General features: G+C 42.4%; 1 protein-coding gene across 2 annotated transcripts in view; it reads right to left on the bottom strand.

The window, feature by feature from the left end:
• Positions 1-13,235: 13,235 nt before the first annotated feature.
• LOC309556946 (acetyl-coenzyme A synthetase, cytoplasmic-like) overlaps positions 13,236-20,338 on the bottom strand; it is a 96,176-nt gene continuing 89,073 nt past the window's right edge. For both annotated transcript variants that reach the window (XM_082259522.1, XM_082259523.1), the window contains exons 16-18: positions 19,466-19,642; positions 19,051-19,125; positions 13,236-13,597 (exon numbers count right to left, since the gene is read on the bottom strand). In XM_082259522.1, coding sequence (XP_082115648.1) covers positions 13,470-13,597; positions 19,051-19,125; positions 19,466-19,642 — 380 coding nt within the window. In that variant the 3' untranslated portion in view covers positions 13,236-13,469. The remainder of the gene's footprint in view (positions 13,598-19,050; positions 19,126-19,465; positions 19,643-20,338) is intronic.

Below are 20,338 nucleotides of genomic sequence, written 5' to 3'. Positions count from 1 at the left end.
GAGCTGTGGATCTCTGCAGCTCCTCCAGAGTTGCCATGGGCCTTTGCTGCTTCTCTGATTAATGCTCTCTTTGCCCGGCCTGTCAGTTTAGGTGGACAGCCATGCCTTGGTATGTTTGCAGTTGTGCTATACTCTTCCCATTTTCAGATGATGGATTGAACAGTGCTCTGTGAGATGTTCAAAGCTTGGAATACTTTTTTACAACCTACCCCTGCTTTAAACTTCTCCACAACTTTATCCCTGATTTGTTTGGTGCGTTCCTTTGCCTTCATGATGCTATTTATTCACTAAGGTTCTCTAACAAACCTCTAAGGCCACTTTCACACATACGGTCCGTTCAATTCATCAGTTCAGTCACGTCAAAATGTATCAGTTTTCCATCTGTTTTTCATCCATTTTTTCATCCGTTTTTCGTCAGTTGTCATCAGTTTTTCGTCAGTTGTTATCCATTTTTCATCCGTTTTTAGTCAGTTGTCATCCGTTTTTCATCCGTTGTCATCAGTTTTTCATCCGTTGTCATCCGTTTTTCATCCGTTGTCATCCGTTTTTCATCCGTTGTCATCAGTTTTTCATCCGTTTTTCATCCGTTGTCATCCGTTTTTCATCCGTTGCCATCTGTTTTTCATCCGTTGTCATCCGTTTTTCTTTCATTGTCATTCGTTTCCGTTTTTCGTCCAATCCGTTTTTTTGACGGATGAAAAATAGGGCATTCATCCGTTCAAAAAAACGGACATAGACGGAAGCTGATGAAAACGGATGTTAACTGATGATCATCCGTTGTTATCCGTTTTTACATAGAGATACATTGATGTCCGTTTTTCATCCGTCAATGGATGGATGAAAAATGGACAAACGGACAGCATGTGTGAAAGGGGCCTAAGGGCTTCACAAAACAGCTGTATTTATACTAAGAATAAATTACACACAGGTGGACTCTATTTACTAATTAGGAGACTTCTGAATGCAATTGGTTCCACTAAATTTTAGTTAAAGGTATCAGAGTAAGGGCTCTTTCACACGGGCAGATCCGCTGTCAGTTTTTTAGGCGGATCTGATCGGATCCTCCATGCAGCTCTATGGGGGCAGACACCTCCGCTGACACCTGCTGCCATCCGCATCCGATCCTGTTCTTGAAATCTGGACGGATGGAAACCCTATTTTTCCATCCGTTTAGTAATCGGAGCGGAGCGGATCTGATGAGAGCGGACAAGCGGTCCGCTCTCCTCCAATCCCCCATAGAGGGCAGCGGGGGCTGAGACACCTCCCTCTCCGCTCTGCAAGCGGAGACGGAGCTGTCACCCGCCCGGCTCAGCGGGGATCGCGGATCGATCCCCGCTGAGCAACACGGATCCGCCTACGGAGCGGACCGTGTGAAAGAGAACTAAAGGGGGCTGAATATAAATGCACACCACACTTTTCAGATATTTATTTGTAAAAAAGACTGAAAACCATTTATCATTTTCCTTCCACTTCACAATCATGTGCCACTTTGTGTTGGTCTATCACATAAAACCCCAATAAAATACATTTACGTTTTTGGTTGTAACATGACAAAATGTGGAAAATATCAAAGGGTATGAATACTTTTTGAAGGCACTGTAAATATTTAAAAATTAATTTTCAAATATTGACATTAATGCGTTGCAATCATTTGTAAAATATTTTAAAAAATGTATACTGTTTTCAAAAAAATATTTTGCACAGATCAATGGATACAATTACTCAGACATAAAAAAAAAAAAAACATTTTTAACCTGAACACTGGCTGCATGTTCCACTGCTTACAATGGATGGTTTAAAGTGCAACTTTTCACATGAGTATATTTTAGAGATGGTTCACACTAATCTGACTCAAAGTCGCCCTGACTTTGGGCGACTTTGAAGTCGCCCGTGCAGTGCGACTTCCTCGCGGCTTGCAAACAACTTCTCATAATAGAAGTCAATGCAAGTCGCTCCGACTTCGCCAAAAAATAGTGCAGGAACCTTTTTCTAAGTCGGAGCGACTTGAGTCGCTCTGATTAGAACAGTTCCATTGCACAGCATTGGGAGCTACTTGTCAAGCTACCAAGTTGCCTGACAAGTCGGAGTAGTGTGAACGGGCTCTTACCACTGCATCTTTAACCACTTAAGCCCCGGAGGATTTTCCTGCTCAAAGACCAGGGCCTATTTTGCGATTCGGCACTGCATGACTTTAACAGACAATTGCGCGATCGTGCGGCACTGTATCCAAATGAAATTGACGTCCTTTTTTCCCCACAAACAGAGCTTTCTTTTGGTGGTATTTGATCACCTGTGCGATTTTTACTTTTTGCGCTATAAACAAAAAAGGAGCGACAATTTTGAAAAAATAACAATATTTTTCAAACTTTTTTATATGAAATTCCCCCCAAAAAATGTAAAAATCAAAATTTTTTAACATTTTAGGCCAATTTGTTTTCTGCTACATATGTTTGGTAAATTAGCGTATTTTGATTGGTTTGTGCAAAAGTTATTTATGTCATTTTTTTTTTTTTTTGCAAAATTGCGGCGGACAGATCGGACCCCTGACATTTTTTACACTTTTGGGGTTACCAGTGACATAACTACAGTAATCAGTGTTATACATATGCACTGTTACTGTAAAAATGACACTGGCAGGGAAGGGGTTAACTTTATTAGTGATCAAGGGGTTAAGTGTGTCCCTAGGGGCGTTATTCTAACTGTAAAGGGGCATGGCTAGTGATGTAACCACAGAGACATGCGATCCTACATTGCAGGATCGTGTAGTCTCTGCAGTTAGATCCGGGAGAATGACAGGCTGCTTTGTTTACATTAGCCGCCTGCCTTTCTCCTTCTCCACTCGCGTGGGCATATCAGGGAACAAGCGGGGGTGGGAGCTTGCCCCCTAGATGCTCGTAGGCGAGCGACGTAGCCCTACGTCGCTTTGCCTGTACGGGGCTGGCTGCCGCAGTAAATAGTTGTGTGGTGGTCGGCAAGTGGTTAAAACAAACAAAACCCAACCCCCCCCCCCCAAAAAAAAAAAAACAACTACATTAAATAGCAAAATCAGGTGCATTGACTGACTGATAGTCATGCAAGCAGGGGTGGGACAGGTTCCTAGCCAAGATAACAGCTCCCCCTCCCTTCTTTTGACATTGATAAGGACTGCAATAGGCATAAAGAAGCTGTACAACTTGCATTTCTGAGCTGGCATGGCCTCTCACGTTAGACAACAACTGCCTACCAGTAAATCCTCCCTTGTGTAGTGACAGCAGTGTTCATTTTGGCATCAAATTTTTATTTAGTTTTAGTTAAAGTCTTTTAACTAAAATGTCATTTTAGTTTTAGTCATCTGCAATTGTTTTAGTTTTAGTCATATTTTAGTTGACTAAAATCTCCAGTACATTTTGGTTAAATAAAATTATTTTGAAAATCGAATGTGTTTAGTTAAATTGTAATGCATTATTTAAGCATTTCTTTAGAATTTCCAAACTCATTATTTACTCCTGGAGTAAAACAATCTAATATCATGTTATTATTTATGGTATTAGGGGTGGAACAAACTCACAGATACAGATTTAGCAACTCTAAAAGGTCTGAGACAGTGGTCTAAGGAGGCCTGTAATGCACACAGTGCTCTGGGCGGTTGTCTGGGGAGGCCTTTAATGCTCACAGTGCTCTGGATGGTGGTCTCAGGAGGTCTGTAATGCTGCACAGTGCTCTGGACGGTGGTCTAAGAAGGCCTGTAATGCTGCAGAAGTGCTCTGGATGGTGGTCTGAGGAGGCCTGAAATGCACACAGTGCTCTGGACGATGGTCTGAGGAGGCCTGTAATGCACACAGTGCTCTGTGGTCAGAGGAGGCCTGGCCTGTAATGCTGCACAGTGCTCTGGATGGTGGTCTGAGGAGACCTGTAATGCACACAGTGCTCTGATCATGGACAGGCTGAAAAGGTGGCCTGTCATTTTTTTGCACGCTATGCTTATAAGGCTTATGAGGCTTGTAATGCACACAGTGTTCTGGACGGTGGTCTGAGGAAGCCTGTAATGCTGCACATTACTGTGGGATGGTGGTCTGAGGAGGCCTCTAATGCATACAGTGATCTGGGCACTGGTCTGAGGAGGCCTGTAATGCTGCACTATGTTCTAGGATGGTGGTCTGAGAGGCTTGTTATGCTGCACAGTGCTCTGGATAGTGGTCTGAGAGGAGGCATGTAATGCACAGTGCTCTGGACGGTGGTCTGAGGAGGCTTGTTATGCTGCACAGTGCTCTGGGTGCCGGTGGTCAGCGAAGGCCTGTAATGCACTCACAGTGCTCTGGACAGATGGTGGTCTGAGGGGAGGCCTCAGGCCTGTGTAACTGTAATGTACAGACTCGCAGTGCTCTGGACAGTCATCGTCATGGGTGAGACTCTTGTCGGGAGGCCTGTAATGCACAGTGCTGCTCTGGATGGTCGTCTGAGGACTCGGAGGCTTGTAATGCTGGATGCACAGTGTTGCAACTGCTGCTAAGCCAAGCACGCTTTGGACTCGTCTCTCTTGCTGGGAGCGGAAGCAGGTGGAGCTCCATGTAAACTGGAAGTTCACGAGGGTAAACGTCCCTGCCTCAAATTTTCGTTTAGTTTTAGTTTGTTGATGGAAACAGAATAGATTTTCATCATAGTTTTCGTCAGTGGCTGAAAATGTGCTGTACTTTTCGTTTAGTTTTTGTCACTGTAAAAAGGCCACTGATGAAAGTTTTGACAAAAATGTTTTCATTGATGAAATTAAAGGCCCGTACACACGTACCGATCGTCGGCCCGAAAAGCTTCGGCCGACGACCGATCTGCCGATTGTAGGCTTGTTAGTATGATGCCTCCGACAGCCGACAGCGCACATTCGGACGAAAAGAATCTGTCATGCAAGCATTAAAATTTTTGTATGCCGACACCAGAGCGGCCGATTGTTCGCCAGTCAGTACAGAATTCGGCCGACAGACCGCAGATTTGCAAGACTGGGCATGCTCAGAAAAGAAAAAACACAGGGAAAGTTAACCATTACATGACATCACTTCTGCAGTCGGCGGACAAAATTCTTGTGCTGTCTTTGCACTTTTCAACAGACACCGACAGCCCGGGGACAAAAGACGGCCGATCGTTTGCCGGCGATCGGTACATGTGTACGGGGCTTAACACTGAGTGACAGGCATGTGCACAGATTTGACCAGTTGTGCTTTACTACAGGAGCTTGAAGGTTGTAGCTGGGTCCACCAGGCCCTTGGCTCTGGAATAGGTTGCTTTGTGGATAATAGGCCTCTGCATTTAGGAGTAACACCATGCGTATTAATAAAAGCTGGAAAGTGTTCCTTATAATTTTGTTTATATTGTTTTGCAAAGTAGTTAAATACAATAACAGTATTCTGCAGTTGTGAAAGCAGACAGCAACAAGTATGTATCTTTTGCTACACTGAAGTCCCTCCTTGCTGTGCAATGGGAGTAACTCTGAATGCATGCATCGTTAACATATACATCATGATGAGGCTTAGGCTCCGTTCACATATTAGCGTCTCGGATCGCTGGCAGAATCATGATCCAGAATTATTACAAATCACGGGATGCCCATGCAATTCCCGTGACTTGCAATGGAACCCCCAATGTGACGCAATTCTGCCGCGACTGTCGAATTGCAGTAAAATTGTGCAAACAGAATGGCGGGACGCCTGTCGCCCAAAAAAAGTACAAGAACTTCTTTTGAGCGACAGGCGTCCTGTGATTCTATTTGCGGAATTTTACACCGATTAGTCAGGCGACAATTGCGAAAAAAATCGTGCTGCATTTGGGGTGCCATTGCAAGTCACGGGAAACACACGGGCATCCGCGATTTGCAGTGATTCAGGATCACAATCCGATATGCAAATATGTGAACGGAGCCTAAAGTCTGTAGAAAGTTTGGGTAGATGGGTAACTTCTGGGTAGATGAAATTTCATACAGGCAACTGCTTTTAAAATTGAAGCCTACAGTATCTCACAAAAGTGAGTACACCCCTCACATTTTTATAAATATTTATTATATCTTTTCATGTGACAACACTGAAGAAATTACACTTTGCTACAATGTAAAGTAGTGAATGATAACAGTGTAAATTTGCTGTCCCCTCAAAATAACTCAACACGCAGCCATTATTGTCTAAACTGCTGGCAACAAAAGTGAGTACACCCCTAAGTAAAAATGTCCAAATTGGGCCCAAAGTGTCAATATTTTGTGTGGCCACCATTATTTTCCAGCACTGCCTTAACCCTCTTGGGTATGGTGTTCACCAGAGCTTCACAGGTTGCCACTGGAGCCCTCGCCTACATCCTCTGGATGTTAGAGACCTTGAGCTCCTCCACCTTCTGTCTAAGGATGCCCCACAGATGCTCAATAGGTTGTAGATCTGGAGACATTCTTGGCCAGTCCATCACCTTTACCCTCAGCTTCTTTAGCAAGGCAATGATCATCTTGGAGGTGTGTTATGTTGGAATACTGCCCTGCTGCCCAGTCTACAAATGTGAGGGGATCATGCTCTGCTTCAGTATGTCACAATACATTTTGGCATTTAATGAACTTGTTCCCTCAATGAACTGTAGCTCCCCAGTGCTGGCAGCACTCATGCAGCCCCAGACCATGACACTCCCACTACCACTACCATGCTTGACTGTAGCAAAGACACTTGTCTTTGTATTCCTCACCTGGTTGCCGCCACACATGCTTGACACCATCTGAACCAAATAAGTCTATCTTGGTCTCATCAGACCACCAGTAATCCATGTCCTTTGTCTGCTTGTCTTCAGCAAACTGTTTGCGGGCTTTCTTGTACATCATCTTTAGAAGAAGCTTCCTTCTAGGACTACAGCCATGCAGACCAATTTGATGCAGTGTGTGGCATCTGGTCTAAGCACTGACAGACTGACCCCCCCCCCCCCCACCCCTTCAACCTCTGCAGCAATACTGGCAGCACTCATACGTCTATTTCCCAAATACAACCTCTGGATATGACGCGGTGCACCTGTTCTGAGTGGAACCTCTTATAGCCTAGGCCAGTGATGGCAAACCTTGGCACCCCAGATGTTTTGGAACTACATTTCCCATGATGCTCAACTACACTGCAGAGTGCATGAGCATCATGGGAAATGTAGTTCCAAAACATCTGGGGTGCCAAGGTTCGCCATCACTGGCCTAGGCCATCGTTGCGTAGAGCAAAAAAACATTTTTTCAGATCCTCAGAGAGTTCTTTGCCATGAGGTGCCATTTTGAACTTCCAGTGACCAGTATAAAAGAGTTAGAGCGATAACACCAATTTTAACACACCTGCTCCCCATTCATACCTGAGACCTTGTAAATCTAACGAGTCACATGACACCGGGGAGGGAAAATGGCTAATTGTGTCCAATTTGGATATTTTCACTTAGGGGTGTACTCCCTTTTGTTGCCAGCGGTTTAGACATTAATGGCTGTGTGTTGAGTTATTTTGAGGGGACAGCACATTTACACTGTTATACAAGCTGTACACTCACTACTTTACATTGTAGCAAAGTGTAATTTTATCAGTGTTGTCACATGAAAAGATATAATAAAATATTTACAAAAATGTGAGGGGTGTACTCACTTTTGTGAGATACTGTATTTTTATATATATTTACTTGTGACAGGTGTACATTAAATCATATATCTACTTCTTACAAATAATTACAGATGGATGACATCCATGTAATTTTATTTGGCTTTAGAAAAAGCCAGTGTTTAGATATATATTATCTTTAATATATCAGATCGCATTGGTGTGAACCACCAATGCGATCTGATTCTGTTACAGACCCAAAAAAGGGTCCTTTGCATGTTGTGTCCGAATCCGATACAAATTTAGCCATACAATCTGTATGGCTAAATTCGCATCACACAGACATCGCATGTGATTTTCAGAGAAGTGCGCTCCGAATTACATGCAATGTCTGTCATCGCTATAGTGTGAACCGGGACTTAGGGTCCTTTTCTCTACAGCAGGAGTTCCCAAACTGTGGGTCGGGACCCACTGGTGGGTCGCGAGCTGCGCTTGAGTGGGTCGCGCTGAGCCGGAAATCACTGAGAGCGGGCCCGCTTAAATTGTCCTGTGCGAGTCCGCGCAAATTAGAGAGAGCCAGAGCAGTCAAATTGCGATGGATTCAGTATCCCACCCACGCAGTTTATGGAGGTTGGTCTGCATTTCCCACGATGAGGATACTTGCATCAGTGAGTACGTATGTGGGCTGTTATGTAGGATATGTTCATGGGGTGCAGAGCCAGCTCCTCGTTCCTGCTGGCAGCAGCGGTGGTGGCTAGACTGGCGGCGGGATTCTCTCAGCTATAGCGGGCAGAGACGGCAGCCTCGGTTGTCATAGGGGACCTCCTCATCATGGAGACTCTGGGTGAGGTGTGCTGGGCCCTGGAGAGGGCAAACAGGGGCTTCACCTTCACTGTGGACCGATGGGAGAGGAAGGAGGGTGAGTGCCATATGGCCTGCTGATCACTGTCCTGGGATGGTTGATTTCTGTCCTCTGCCTGCCTTATACTGTCTATGAGGGTGCTGATTACGTACAACTCCGCTTATATGCCACAGGTTTCTGACCCATCACTTAGAACATCTGGCAAGTGTATTCAATAATAAATTGAAAAGTAGTAAATTGATATTTTTAATTTAACATCCCCCTTCCTTTAAAATATGCATCATTATTATTATTATTTGCATTTATATAGCGCCAACCAATTCTGTAGTGCTTTGCAATATTCAATTACAAGCAAGTGGGTCCCGAAAAATAACTGTATTCAGAAGTGGGTCTCGGACCAAAAAAGTTTGGGAAGCCCTGCTCTACAGCATTCTGATAAAAGAGGCTTTTCTACTGATGCTGTGATTGCTTTCTAAAGTAAACAAACTACAATTTTAAAGCTGAACTCCAGGTATGGTTTTTATTGCAAAGTTCTATAGGTCTTGCTTAGAATAAACTAAGTGTACATATTTCATATGTTTAGGACTGCTGTGGAAGTAGGAATTTACTGTAATAGTTGCTGCTACTGCAATGATGAATACAAAAAGTGTTCTCTGATTGTGGGAGGTCACACTGGGTACGAGTGACACTAGGTACTGGTGTAAAAAAAAAAAAAACTCTAGGAGGCAGATACACCTTGTTTGGCCTTGGTCAGTCCTTGTACTGCACATCCTGTACTAGAGTTTGAACCAGAAAGGGCCTATTGGGTTTCTTAGTTTTGGGAAGGAATCCAATACTGGTGACCCTAGGTCCAGCAGATGGCAATAGTACTATCTTCAAATAGGAGCACAACTCATCCACCAAAACCTTTAAGCGGAAGTAAACTTCCAACGATTGTTTGTACCTGTAGGTAAGTTTAGAATAAGGTTTACCTATAGGTAGTGTAAAGATCTCCTAAATGTGCACAGATTAGGAGATATTTACTGTATATGCAGTTGATGAAGGAACGGTCACCCATGCCGTTTCTTCAGAGCCCTGTGCTGTGACCAGCGGCTCCCGCACATGTGCCTTCATGCAGCTACAGCCAGTCACACAGCCGCAGTCTGCGGACTTGACGGAAGACAGGTGAAGATAGATGCAGCCTCTAGCGGTGATAGGGGCTTTATTTGCAGGTAAGTTTCACATAATGTGTTAGTATGCATACTAGCACATTATGCTCCTAATTTTCAGGTCAGAACAAAAAAAAAGGCAGTGATTTACTTCCTCTATAAGGTTTTTTTTCTTAGCTTGGGAGAGATCAAGGGCTACTGTCCAGCCTCCCAGAAGTTCCTGTAAAAATTGGCCCCAGTATGTGTATACATGCAAGTTAGGGACCTTAGATTGTAAGCTCCTTGAGTGTAGGGACTGATGTAAATGTACAAAATATATGTGAAGCAGTGACGCTTTATAAGTACCTGTAATAATACAGCAAAATACACCATGTTGCACAGCTGTACAGAGGGTGTCACACTGAGTCCACTAATTTTCAGGTCAGAACAAAAAAAAAAAAGGCAGTGACTTACTTCCTCTAAGGTTTTTTTCTTAGCTTGGGAGAGATCAAGGGCTACTGTCCAGCTTCCCAGAAGTTCCTGTAAAAATTGGCCCCAGTATGTGTATACATGCAAGTTAGGGACCTTAGATTGTAAGCTCCTTGAGTGTAGGGACTGATGTAAATGTACAAAATATATGTGAAGCAGTGACGCTTTATAAGTACCTGTAATAATACAGCAGAATACACCATGTTGCACTGCTGTACAGAGGGTGTCACACTGAGTCCACTACTAGAGGTAACATTACAGGCTAGGCTAACAATCATTCAGTGGGGTCCAGGTACAGTATGCCAAGAGGTAACTGAGCCAGAAGCCAGAATCCTGTTGTCAAAAGTAGTGTTGATGCAGTCAGGGGAGAAAGGATTTCTGCATGTGAAGAACCAAATAAAGTCTTCAATCCTCTAAATCATAAGCCAGAAACTAGTAGAGAGAGGTCATTCATCACTTAAATAGGACGTAAAGTCCACTTTTTAACTTGTACCTACAGGTAAGCCTAAATAGATCTTAAACTTACGCTGTTTAGGAGATATTTACATGGAATGCAGCTGGTGACGTCACTGGCACATGCACTCTAAAGGGTCTGCATACCCATGCCATACCTTCAGAGCTCTGTTCGGCGTCTCTCTTGCACCATTTGTACAGCCAGAGACCACGAACACGAATGGAGGAGCGGGCGAAGATGGAAGCACAGTGGAGCTGTGACATCGCTACATTGGAGGGCTGCGTGTGCAGGCAAGTCTGTCATAATGTGCTAGCATGCGGTTTATATTAGTACAATATGACCTAAACCTGCAGGGGGCCAAATTATTTTAAAATTATTTTTGTGGTAGTTTATTATTGCTTTAAGGACATCAGCAAAAAACGGAGGATTGTTGTTAGGTGCTGAAGGTGTTATATGGGCTGTCCTACAATTTTGTTTGATAGTGTCGGCTCCTAAAGGTGACAACATATAACCCATGATCAAGACTTGAAAAGCTGGGGTCTTGTACTGTATGATAAATACAAGTAAGTGCGAGTAAGAATTTAACTATAAAATAGCAATAGCAGTTGAAAAGTACAATTTTTTTTAAAATATTGCTGTTTTTTTAAGAATGGCAGTCTGAAAATAACATCTTTTCTTTAATGGGCTTAACGTAAATCATAAAAATACTGTCCACAATAGTGGGAATTACTGCAGACAGGACATCTGTGCTTTAATAAATGAAAGCTTTGATGTAAACACGTTGCATTACATTACAGTCATCGAAAAGGATTTAGAATCTCTGCAGAAAGTATATAAAAGTCACATTCTTACATTTTAGGGGTACAGGTAATATGGAATTCATTTAAAACATATACAATATACAACACAATGAAAAACACAGTTCAGATAATTTAACAATGATTTCAATCTGAAAGTAGACACAGCGATTTGTACTAAGACCCAACATCCTTTTATTAATTGTTAAAAGATCTAAAAAACTGACCTGCTTCTTGCAACATTAGGGCTTGTATTGAGCAAAGCAAAGAATAATGTGCAAAGTAACAGTTTTTACCGCAACCATCCCAAAAATGTGTCTCATGATTCCGACTGCTTTAAATTGATCTGATTGGTTACATTACTACGACATCATGACTCTTCGCGGTCACTCATTAAATAGTAACCATTTTTCAGGAAAGAGGAAGCACTGCTAAAGTGGTCTCACTTAATGTCTGGCATCTGACAATATGAAAAAACAAAACACATACTGGGCAACTGGAAAGCTACATTAACTTAAAAATAACAAAAAATAAAATAAAATAAAGCAGCAAGTACAGAAAAAAAAACCCCCAAAAAAAACATTAAAATAGAAAGAAACGCTTTGGCATTTGGATGTTGGTAACTATTTACCACAATCAAAATGTTACATTTTCCCAGACCAGCTTTACAATCCTGTATTGTAATGACAGACAGAGAAGAAACATTTTCAAGAAGTTCAGTGAAACCCATATTCAATTTGTAACAATATTAACATAATATTGGATACAACTTTGTCACATATAATTGGACTATCTGCAAATATGAACATGCATCATTTGTAGGTTTCATTTAATAAACTATTTAAAGTGGAAGTTCAGCCAAAATCTAACCAAGGCTCCCAAATCTGCTCCCAACCCCATTCTAAGGCTATTCTATCTACCTTTTGAAAGAAAAGATGCCTATAGTTACCTATTCTGAAGTTGTTCCGGTCCAGCCCCATGATCAGGTCTCAGCTCTGCCTTCAGTGTAGAGGAGGAGCAGCCGACAATGGATTCCCCTATAGTAAGCCTATGGAGGACATCACCACATAAGCATTTGCAGCCATTGTCAGCGAGGTCTCCTCTTCACTGAAGCCGGTGCTGGAGAGATCTTATGACCAGACCGGACCTCCCTCAGAATAGGTAGAGACATACAGGCTTGTGTGGCAACTGTGCAACAATTAAAACTGTGTGTGACATTTTGTTCATACATTTATTAACTTTACCCTCACATTAATTTAGTATGTAGTTTGTAAGATCAGAAAGCCAGTAGCCTTTTATCTAATAGGGCAAAGAGAAATGATCTGTACAGTAATTCATAGCAAACACCCAACCATTCAATTAATTGTTTAATCAATCTTTTATTAGTTACACTAGACTGAACTAGTGAAATTTGAAAATATACTGCACTACATCGCTGTCTGAAGAGCAACAGCTACTACCAAACAGTAGAACAAATTACAAAAAAATAACAGTTACTTGTAGCAACCACTCGGGTCACTTGCTGCATGTAAAATCAGATTGTTTGGTATGGGTAACTGCACCATTAGCTCTGAATTTTTCCCCTAAGCCCCAAGTGGTCATTGTGCAAATGAAGACCCCAACACTCCTTCACTATAGGGCTGATTTAAAAGATTGGTGCAAAGAAACTGGAGCAGAAGAAAATCACTAACAGATTAACGGAGATAACAAAGTTAATATGTATTTGAATGTTCTGGACGAATGTTCCATTTTTGTTTCAGTTGTCTTTGCACCAGTCATTTTAAAATTACAACCTATTTTATTGTCTGTTTTTTACATGGAAATAAAATACATTCAACCAAAAAAGTTATGGCTTAAAGCTGAATATATCAAAAAAAAAAAAAAAAAAAAAATTATAGTATTTAAAATCACTAAAATGACGCAGAACACATTAGCTCAGCATAAATAATCAACAGAAATTATTTCCATGGTTATACCCAGCCAACGTAAAAAAGAAGATCAATTTTTCTCTTCATGGGTAGGTTTCACAGCCAGCACACACCGAAGATATACCTAGATAACTTCTTCACGTAGAAAACCAATCCTGATTTGAACTGATCTTCATATGGATGGATATTAAAATATTTACATAAAGAGGTATGGAAAATCCAGAACAGATTGTCTACTGTAATGAATCTCAAAATTCCTTCATGCTGCTGCTTCAGATCGTTGGCTGAACAAGACCTCCACTATGCTGGGATCTGCCAGTGTAGATATGTCTCCCAAATCTTTCTCATTCCGGGCAATCTGCCTGAGGACTCTCCGCATTATTTTACCTGCATACACAGAACATTAGTCATTTAGTTATGCTTCCGCTCAGTGAATGAATGCTGTAGCCATTTAAATATCAATAATTCCTTAAAGTGGAACTTTACCCATAACAACTTGCTTCTTGCTGGAGGCTGCCATTTTGCTAAAGTCCAGAGCCCACAAAGAGCAGGAAATCATAAAGTGGAACTAAACCCATTGATTTAATGGTTTTAAAAAACAGTTACATTCCTGGAATGCTGGGATTGTCAACTGTCACATTTGCTTGTGTCCTCAACCAAACTGTCAAACCATCAAATGACTGGTGTCATAACTGATCACATATGCAGCACCATGGCATTTGCATTTTAAACCGACGCAGCTTCCTTGGCTGTAAAGGATAGGAGGGTTTAATTCTGCTTTGAGGCAGTCAGCAGATTGGGCTTTACAAATTTAGCAGTGCCTAAAATGGGAGAGCAACTGAGCATGTGCAGAGCAGAGAGAGACTGTGTATTACTGGATTTAAACAGTATAGACACTTATTTTTATTGTTTTATATATCTATACCTGCAAAATATACCAGCATGAAGTGATCTTGCAGGACTTAATTTTTCTGACTAGATTGAACCTATTTAATTTATAGTATAATCAAAGATGGTTTTGTGAAGTTTGGATGAGATAAGGGACACACACAGGTCGAAATTTAGTCAGTCCATGCTGAAGCGACCGAATTTTGATTATTCTATTGCCAGTCTAAATACTGTATGCTGCTGGGGAGGTAGCTAAATAAATCTTTTACTTGGATATGCACTGATACAAATGCAGATAGCTCATTCCAAAAGTGTAAGAGACGGATATTCACTTACACACCTGCCACAACATTACCCAGAAGTCTTTTTTTTTTTTTTTTTTTTAGGGAGGAGGTCTTTTGAATGAGTTGGGTTTTTTTTTTTTTTTTTAATTCAAAAAACAGAATGCTTTAGTGGAGTAGAAGAACAAGGATAATGTACAGAACATGCAATAAAAGTAAACAAATCTATGACATTATAGTACATTTAAAAAATGTTCACATACATTGAAGTTCATCAGGGATGTCTTACTAGGCACCCACAAAAAAATCTCTCTACTGAAGAAGGGTTAGGGGTGATAAAGTGGGGGAGGATATAGCAGTGGAAGCTTGGATACACAATCAATAGTTACATCAAAACCTAGGAAACAGTAGGTCGGAAAAGCCTAAAGAAACTGGGTAACACTCCGTCTAAATGGGTTTTAACTCATAATTACAACAGACTGTTGTGATAAAATCTGAATAGACATGAAAAATGTATGTCCACTTGTATTTGCAACGTATATATAGATATGTTACAATAAAAAATGTCTTAGGTAAAGGATGGTCATACATGGCCAGATCCTGCTGGACACATAGGAACTTTAGGAGGAGATCTTAAACCTTTTTAGAGTTATCCTGGGTGAAGGCCATCGGAAATGTTCATGTGCCCCCAGAAATTTTACAGCCTGTGGAAAAACAGCATTAGGTCTCAGTACTGAAAAAGGCTGGCAGTACCTTCTTGCCTGTTACTCTTGGGAAGACATCTGCCAGTCTATGGTCAGTGTTCGCAAAATAGATATTGTGTGTGCCTAAAGTGTTACTAAACCCAGGACACTGCATTAACTATATCTGGTCTCCCACAGTACAAAGAACATGGAAATGCAATTATTTTAGTAAATATAAAACAGATAAAATGGGATTTTTTTACTTACCGTAAAATCTATTTCTCTGAGTTCATCGACAGACACAGCGCTCCATAAATCATAACTAGTGGGTTATATTGTCTCCTCCAGGAGTAGGACTAGGCAGAACAAAAAACACCTGGCTACGCCAATGGACCATCCTCAACTGGTGTATAACCCCCCCCCCCCCTCTCTGCTCTAGGTAATCAGTTTAGTAGCAAGCAGTATTAAAAGTATCAGAACTCCATAGAGGGGTGGGTGCTGTGTCAGTCGAACTCAGAGAAATGGATTTTACAGTAAATACGAAAATCTCAGTTTCTCTTTCGTTTGACAGACACAGCGATCCATAAATCATAACTAGTGGGACGTCCAAAAGCAGCGCTAAAAGGAAAATGAGGGGTGGGATAAATAACCCAAGGCTAAACATAAGAGCCCTTAACCAGGACAAAAGGAGCCTTTACCTGGGTCATAGGAACGCCGTCTGAAAAATAAAGGTTTAAAGAAAAAACACTCCTCAAGAGGGAACAGACCCTCAAAAAACAGCAGCCTGCAAAACTTTGCAGCCAAAAGAAGCATCCGCAGATGCCAAAGTATCTACCTTATAGAATTTTGTACAGATATGCCCAGACGACCAAGTGGCTGCCTTGCAAACTTGTGATATTGAAGCCTGATGATGGAAGGCCCAAGAAGCAATCAGCGCCCGAGTAGAATGGGCCGTAACAGGTAAAAGTGGAACCTGACCTTTAATGGAATAGGCCTGAGTCACCATCTGTCTGATCCATCTGGAGATGGTAGCTGAAGACGCAGCCAGCCCTTTTCTTGGTCCGTCACCACAAAGAGTGAGTCTGACCTCCAAAAGGACTCAGTAGCTGCCAGATACACCCAAGTCGCACAAACCATATCCAAGGTATGCAAAGAAAATTCCTTGGGATGAGCCAGCTTGGGATACAAGGAAGGCAACACAATATCCTCATTCAAATGGAAGTCAGAGACAACTTTAAGCAGGAATGATGGACAGGAATGAAGAACAACTTTATCCCTATGAAACCACTAAATAGGGACTGCGACAGGATAATGCCGCCAATTCCGATACCCTGCGGGCCAAGGTAATAGCCACCAAGAATGTCACTTTCTGGGATAACGTAGGCAAGGGAATCTCTCTCGAAGATTCTCAAATGGAGGTTTCTGGAGAACCGAAAGTACTAAATTTAAATCCCATGATGGCAAAAAAGACTGTACAGGTGGAGCCACATCTCAAACCCCCTGAATGAAGGTCCAAACTAAAGAGTGCGTGGCTAGGGGTCGCTGAAAGAAGATTGCCAGGGCAGACACCTGGCCCTTGATGGTACTCAAGGCCAACTTCTGATCAATGCCCTGTTGAAGAAAGGTTAAGATCAGAGAAACAGAAAAGGATCGAGGATGAGCGCCAATCGACTCTCACACTAAGAAATGTACACTTTCCATATGATGGTATATCTTGCTGGAAGATGACTTCCTAGCCTTTACAATAGTAATCCAGACAGACCTCTATCCCTCAGTACCAGGCTTTCAATAGCTAAGCCATTAAAACCAGCAACTGTAAAGCAGGATGGTAGATCAGCCCTTGGGACAACTGGTCTTCTCTAAGAGGAAACCCCCAAGTGACATTTAACAGCCACCAGGATGATTGGAAGATCCTCGCTCTTGATTCCTCTCAGAAACTGCAGAAGAAGCCTTAGCCGAGGATGATATTGGCCTTACCGTGACCCTTGGACACCTGCGGTGTCTATCAGAGGATCCCGTGACCTTGTCACGAACTTCGGTATCCTTCTGTGGAGCCGAACCCTCTAAAAAGGCCCAGCATGTAAGACTGTGCAAACAGAACTGTCTTGAAGGTGGATACCACCAGACTTAGAACCTGTATGCAAAATGGGAGAGAGAACGATCTGTGTGACAGCAGCTGATCGATCACAGCCTGTGATCCCTGAAGTTGGTGCAGAGGAAGGCCCACCCTGGTCAGAAATAGAATCAGACCTAAGTAAATCAATTCCCTGGACAGGGATAGGGGGGACCTTAGGCAGTTCAGACATCACCTGAACCTTTGCAGGAATTAAATCCGCACAAGGAGACTTAGGACCTAAAAAACCTGAAAAGGACAAACTTTGTCCCCCTTTCTGGGTATCCCCAAAAGAAACATTTGCGTATCTCCTTGATGCTCACCAAAGAAGTCCCCGGGGCCAGAAACCAGCCAAGATGTCCCCCCACCCCAATAATGGGTGAGGGGTTTTGTCTGCTGGTCCGGGGAAGCTAGCAATAGGCTTACCTGACCAAGGTTGCTTGGAACCTCCCAGGGAAGATTTAAAGATCTATTTCCAAAGGGACGCCCCCTGAAGGAAGGACACATATTTAGGGGAGACTTTACTGTGTACTCTGCACCGGGACCCCCCCTGCACTATACCCACACTGCAAACAGCAGGGCATGCACCTAGGGGTCTCTCACACTGGGACCCTTCCAGACTACCAGGGCGGGACACACGCTATTCCAGGACCCTTACAGAGTGGAGATAGCAGGGGAGACCCCAGGGGTCTCTGCTGCATTCTCTGCCCTGGGACCCCCATCTGACTCTAGGTCCAGACAGGGGGGAATGGGAGTGGGGGAAGCTCAGCTCATTGAGCGATTTCAGGGTGGGAGGAGGGAACCTGCAGGTGACCGTGTCCACCCCAAAGAAAACCACCAAAAGGGGAGAGGGGGGGACTGTACTTACCCTTCCATGGAGTGGGTAACGCTCCAGACAGAACTCCTCGCCACCGAAGTAGGGGAGCTGTAGGACCGCTGCGACTCAGACCCAAGCCTGGTCGTATGCAACCCTGCGAGACGTTTAACTCGCGGGCCAGCCTCTGTTCGTGAGGCTATGTCGTAGCCGACCTAGGGCGTAGCTGCGGTCTGCACACGCTCGCTGGCTGGGGGAGACCACTGGATCTAGATTATCCAGCCTGTCACCCAGTCCGGCAATTAATTGTAGATCTTCCAAAAGAAAACAAAAAAGATGTAAAGGAGGAGAAGATTGCTAGGACCAGAGATGCCAGCCGGGAGCCTAGGTCCTTACTCCTGACTAGACAGATTAAAAACTGATTACCTAGAACAGAGAGGGGGGTTATATACCAGCTGAGGATGGCCCATGGGCGTAGCCAGGTGTTTGTTTGTTCTGCCTAGTCCTACTGCTGGAGGAGGCAATATATAACCCACTAGTTATGATTTATGGAGCGTTATGTCCGTCGATGAACGAAAGAGAAATACCTTTTCTCATCAGCAGTGTATAGGAGCTGTCTTGTGATTTCTATCAGTTCCTGGTGAAGCTTGCAGGAGGAGTTTTCATACTGCACTGAGCTGTCCTATGAGGCTGCAGGGCACCCGACCCTCTGTCTGAACAGTGCTGATCGGCCCTGTGCTGATCACATGCACTCTCCCAAAACAAAACAAAAAAAATCCTCTCTAGCAATACACACCAAAATAAGCATGTGCAGCCTGACTCCAAATGCTCTGTACTATCCGGACATGTTCTGGAGTCAGTGGAAGAAAAGGGGGATCTATGCATACAGGATCAAACAGCGTTTTTTAACACAAGACAGAGGATTAACCCCTTAGGTTCCACAGTGAGTATAACAAGCATGCTTTACTGTCTATACAGACTGATTTTACTGTTGTGGGTATCATAACACTTTAATTTTATAATATGCTGGTAGCATTTATATAGAATTACTATATTTTTACCTGATCGTGTTTTTGGTAATCCAGGAGCATTCTGTATAAAATCTGGTGTTGCTATTGGTCCAATCCTCTCACGAACTGTAAAGGATAAGATTTAAATAAATTATTTAAAGTCCATACAACAGTTACATGGATCATCTTATTGTATTTATTACAAATATACAAAGTACAAAGTAAAAATAAAGTATTAACATGTAAATGCAGGTCTACAGTTGTGAATTATCCTGGAATTCAAATAGGATATTCAAAGAATGGTGTCAACAAAAACTAAAGTTGGGGGTTTCAATAAGGAACAGTTATAAATATTTGATCTTTGTATACACATTGATATAAAGAATATAAACCATGGGTGGGAAAATGGTTTCATACAACAGAACAGACAGCATACACCCCAAAAACAATAGATCATTGTGTTTACCTTGTTTTTTAAGTTCTTCTGCAATGACTTCTGTAAACTTCTTGCCATCTTTCAGAATGACAAAGCAGTAGAGACATTCTCCTTTCACAGTGTGTGGGCGGCTAACTACTGCTGCCTCTGCAACTGCTGGATGCTCTGCCAGTGCAGCTTCGACCTCGGCAGTGCTTAACAGGTGGCCTGCAAGGGACATTTCATGTTAACTTCTTAAAGCAGGTGTACAGTGTGTGAGCACACATTAGGTGCCGTATGCATTTATAATATATTGTACATAAAAAAAAAAAAAAAAAAAAACCCAACAACCTCCTTAGGCACTTACCACCCCATTTTTTCTCTCTTTCCTCTGTGTAAAATGCTTTAACAATACAAACTTGTAAAACTATATAAAACATCAGTACTACCACTAATTAGCCACATGCAGATGGTTTTTGCGTACGTGTTGGCTCCAGCATATCACAATGTTTCCTGCCATGAAGAGGTTTGCCTACTTGCCCTAGGTATTTTGTTACCAATGGAGATTAAACGTGAAAAAAAATAACTGAATGAAAAAAACAAACCTATGTTCTATATATGTAACAATCAGGCCTAGAACAATATGTTAAGAAGTAAAAACATTCAAAAGTATGACTGATATAAGGCTAACTATCTGAACCACAGCCGTGATGCATATGATCTGATATTCAGTGGTTTAACTTCACAGTAAAACCGCTTGGAAAAGCTGAGTACCAACAATCTGCCATATGCAAAAAAAATAATAATATTGCACTTACAAAGTAAATAGGCAGAGAACAGTCACCAGATTACAGGTGACCTTGCCTCACCAGATTGGTCACCAGCTGTACATAAAAATATTTAATAAAAAGCCATTGCACCATC

Source organism: Pelophylax lessonae, assembly GCF_965119305.1.
Source record: "Pelophylax lessonae genome assembly, chromosome: 5".
Classification (NCBI taxonomy): Eukaryota; Metazoa; Chordata; class Amphibia; order Anura; family Ranidae; genus Pelophylax; species Pelophylax lessonae.
Note: the sequence above shows the minus strand (reverse complement) of the source record. Positions and strands in the feature narration are given on the sequence as shown.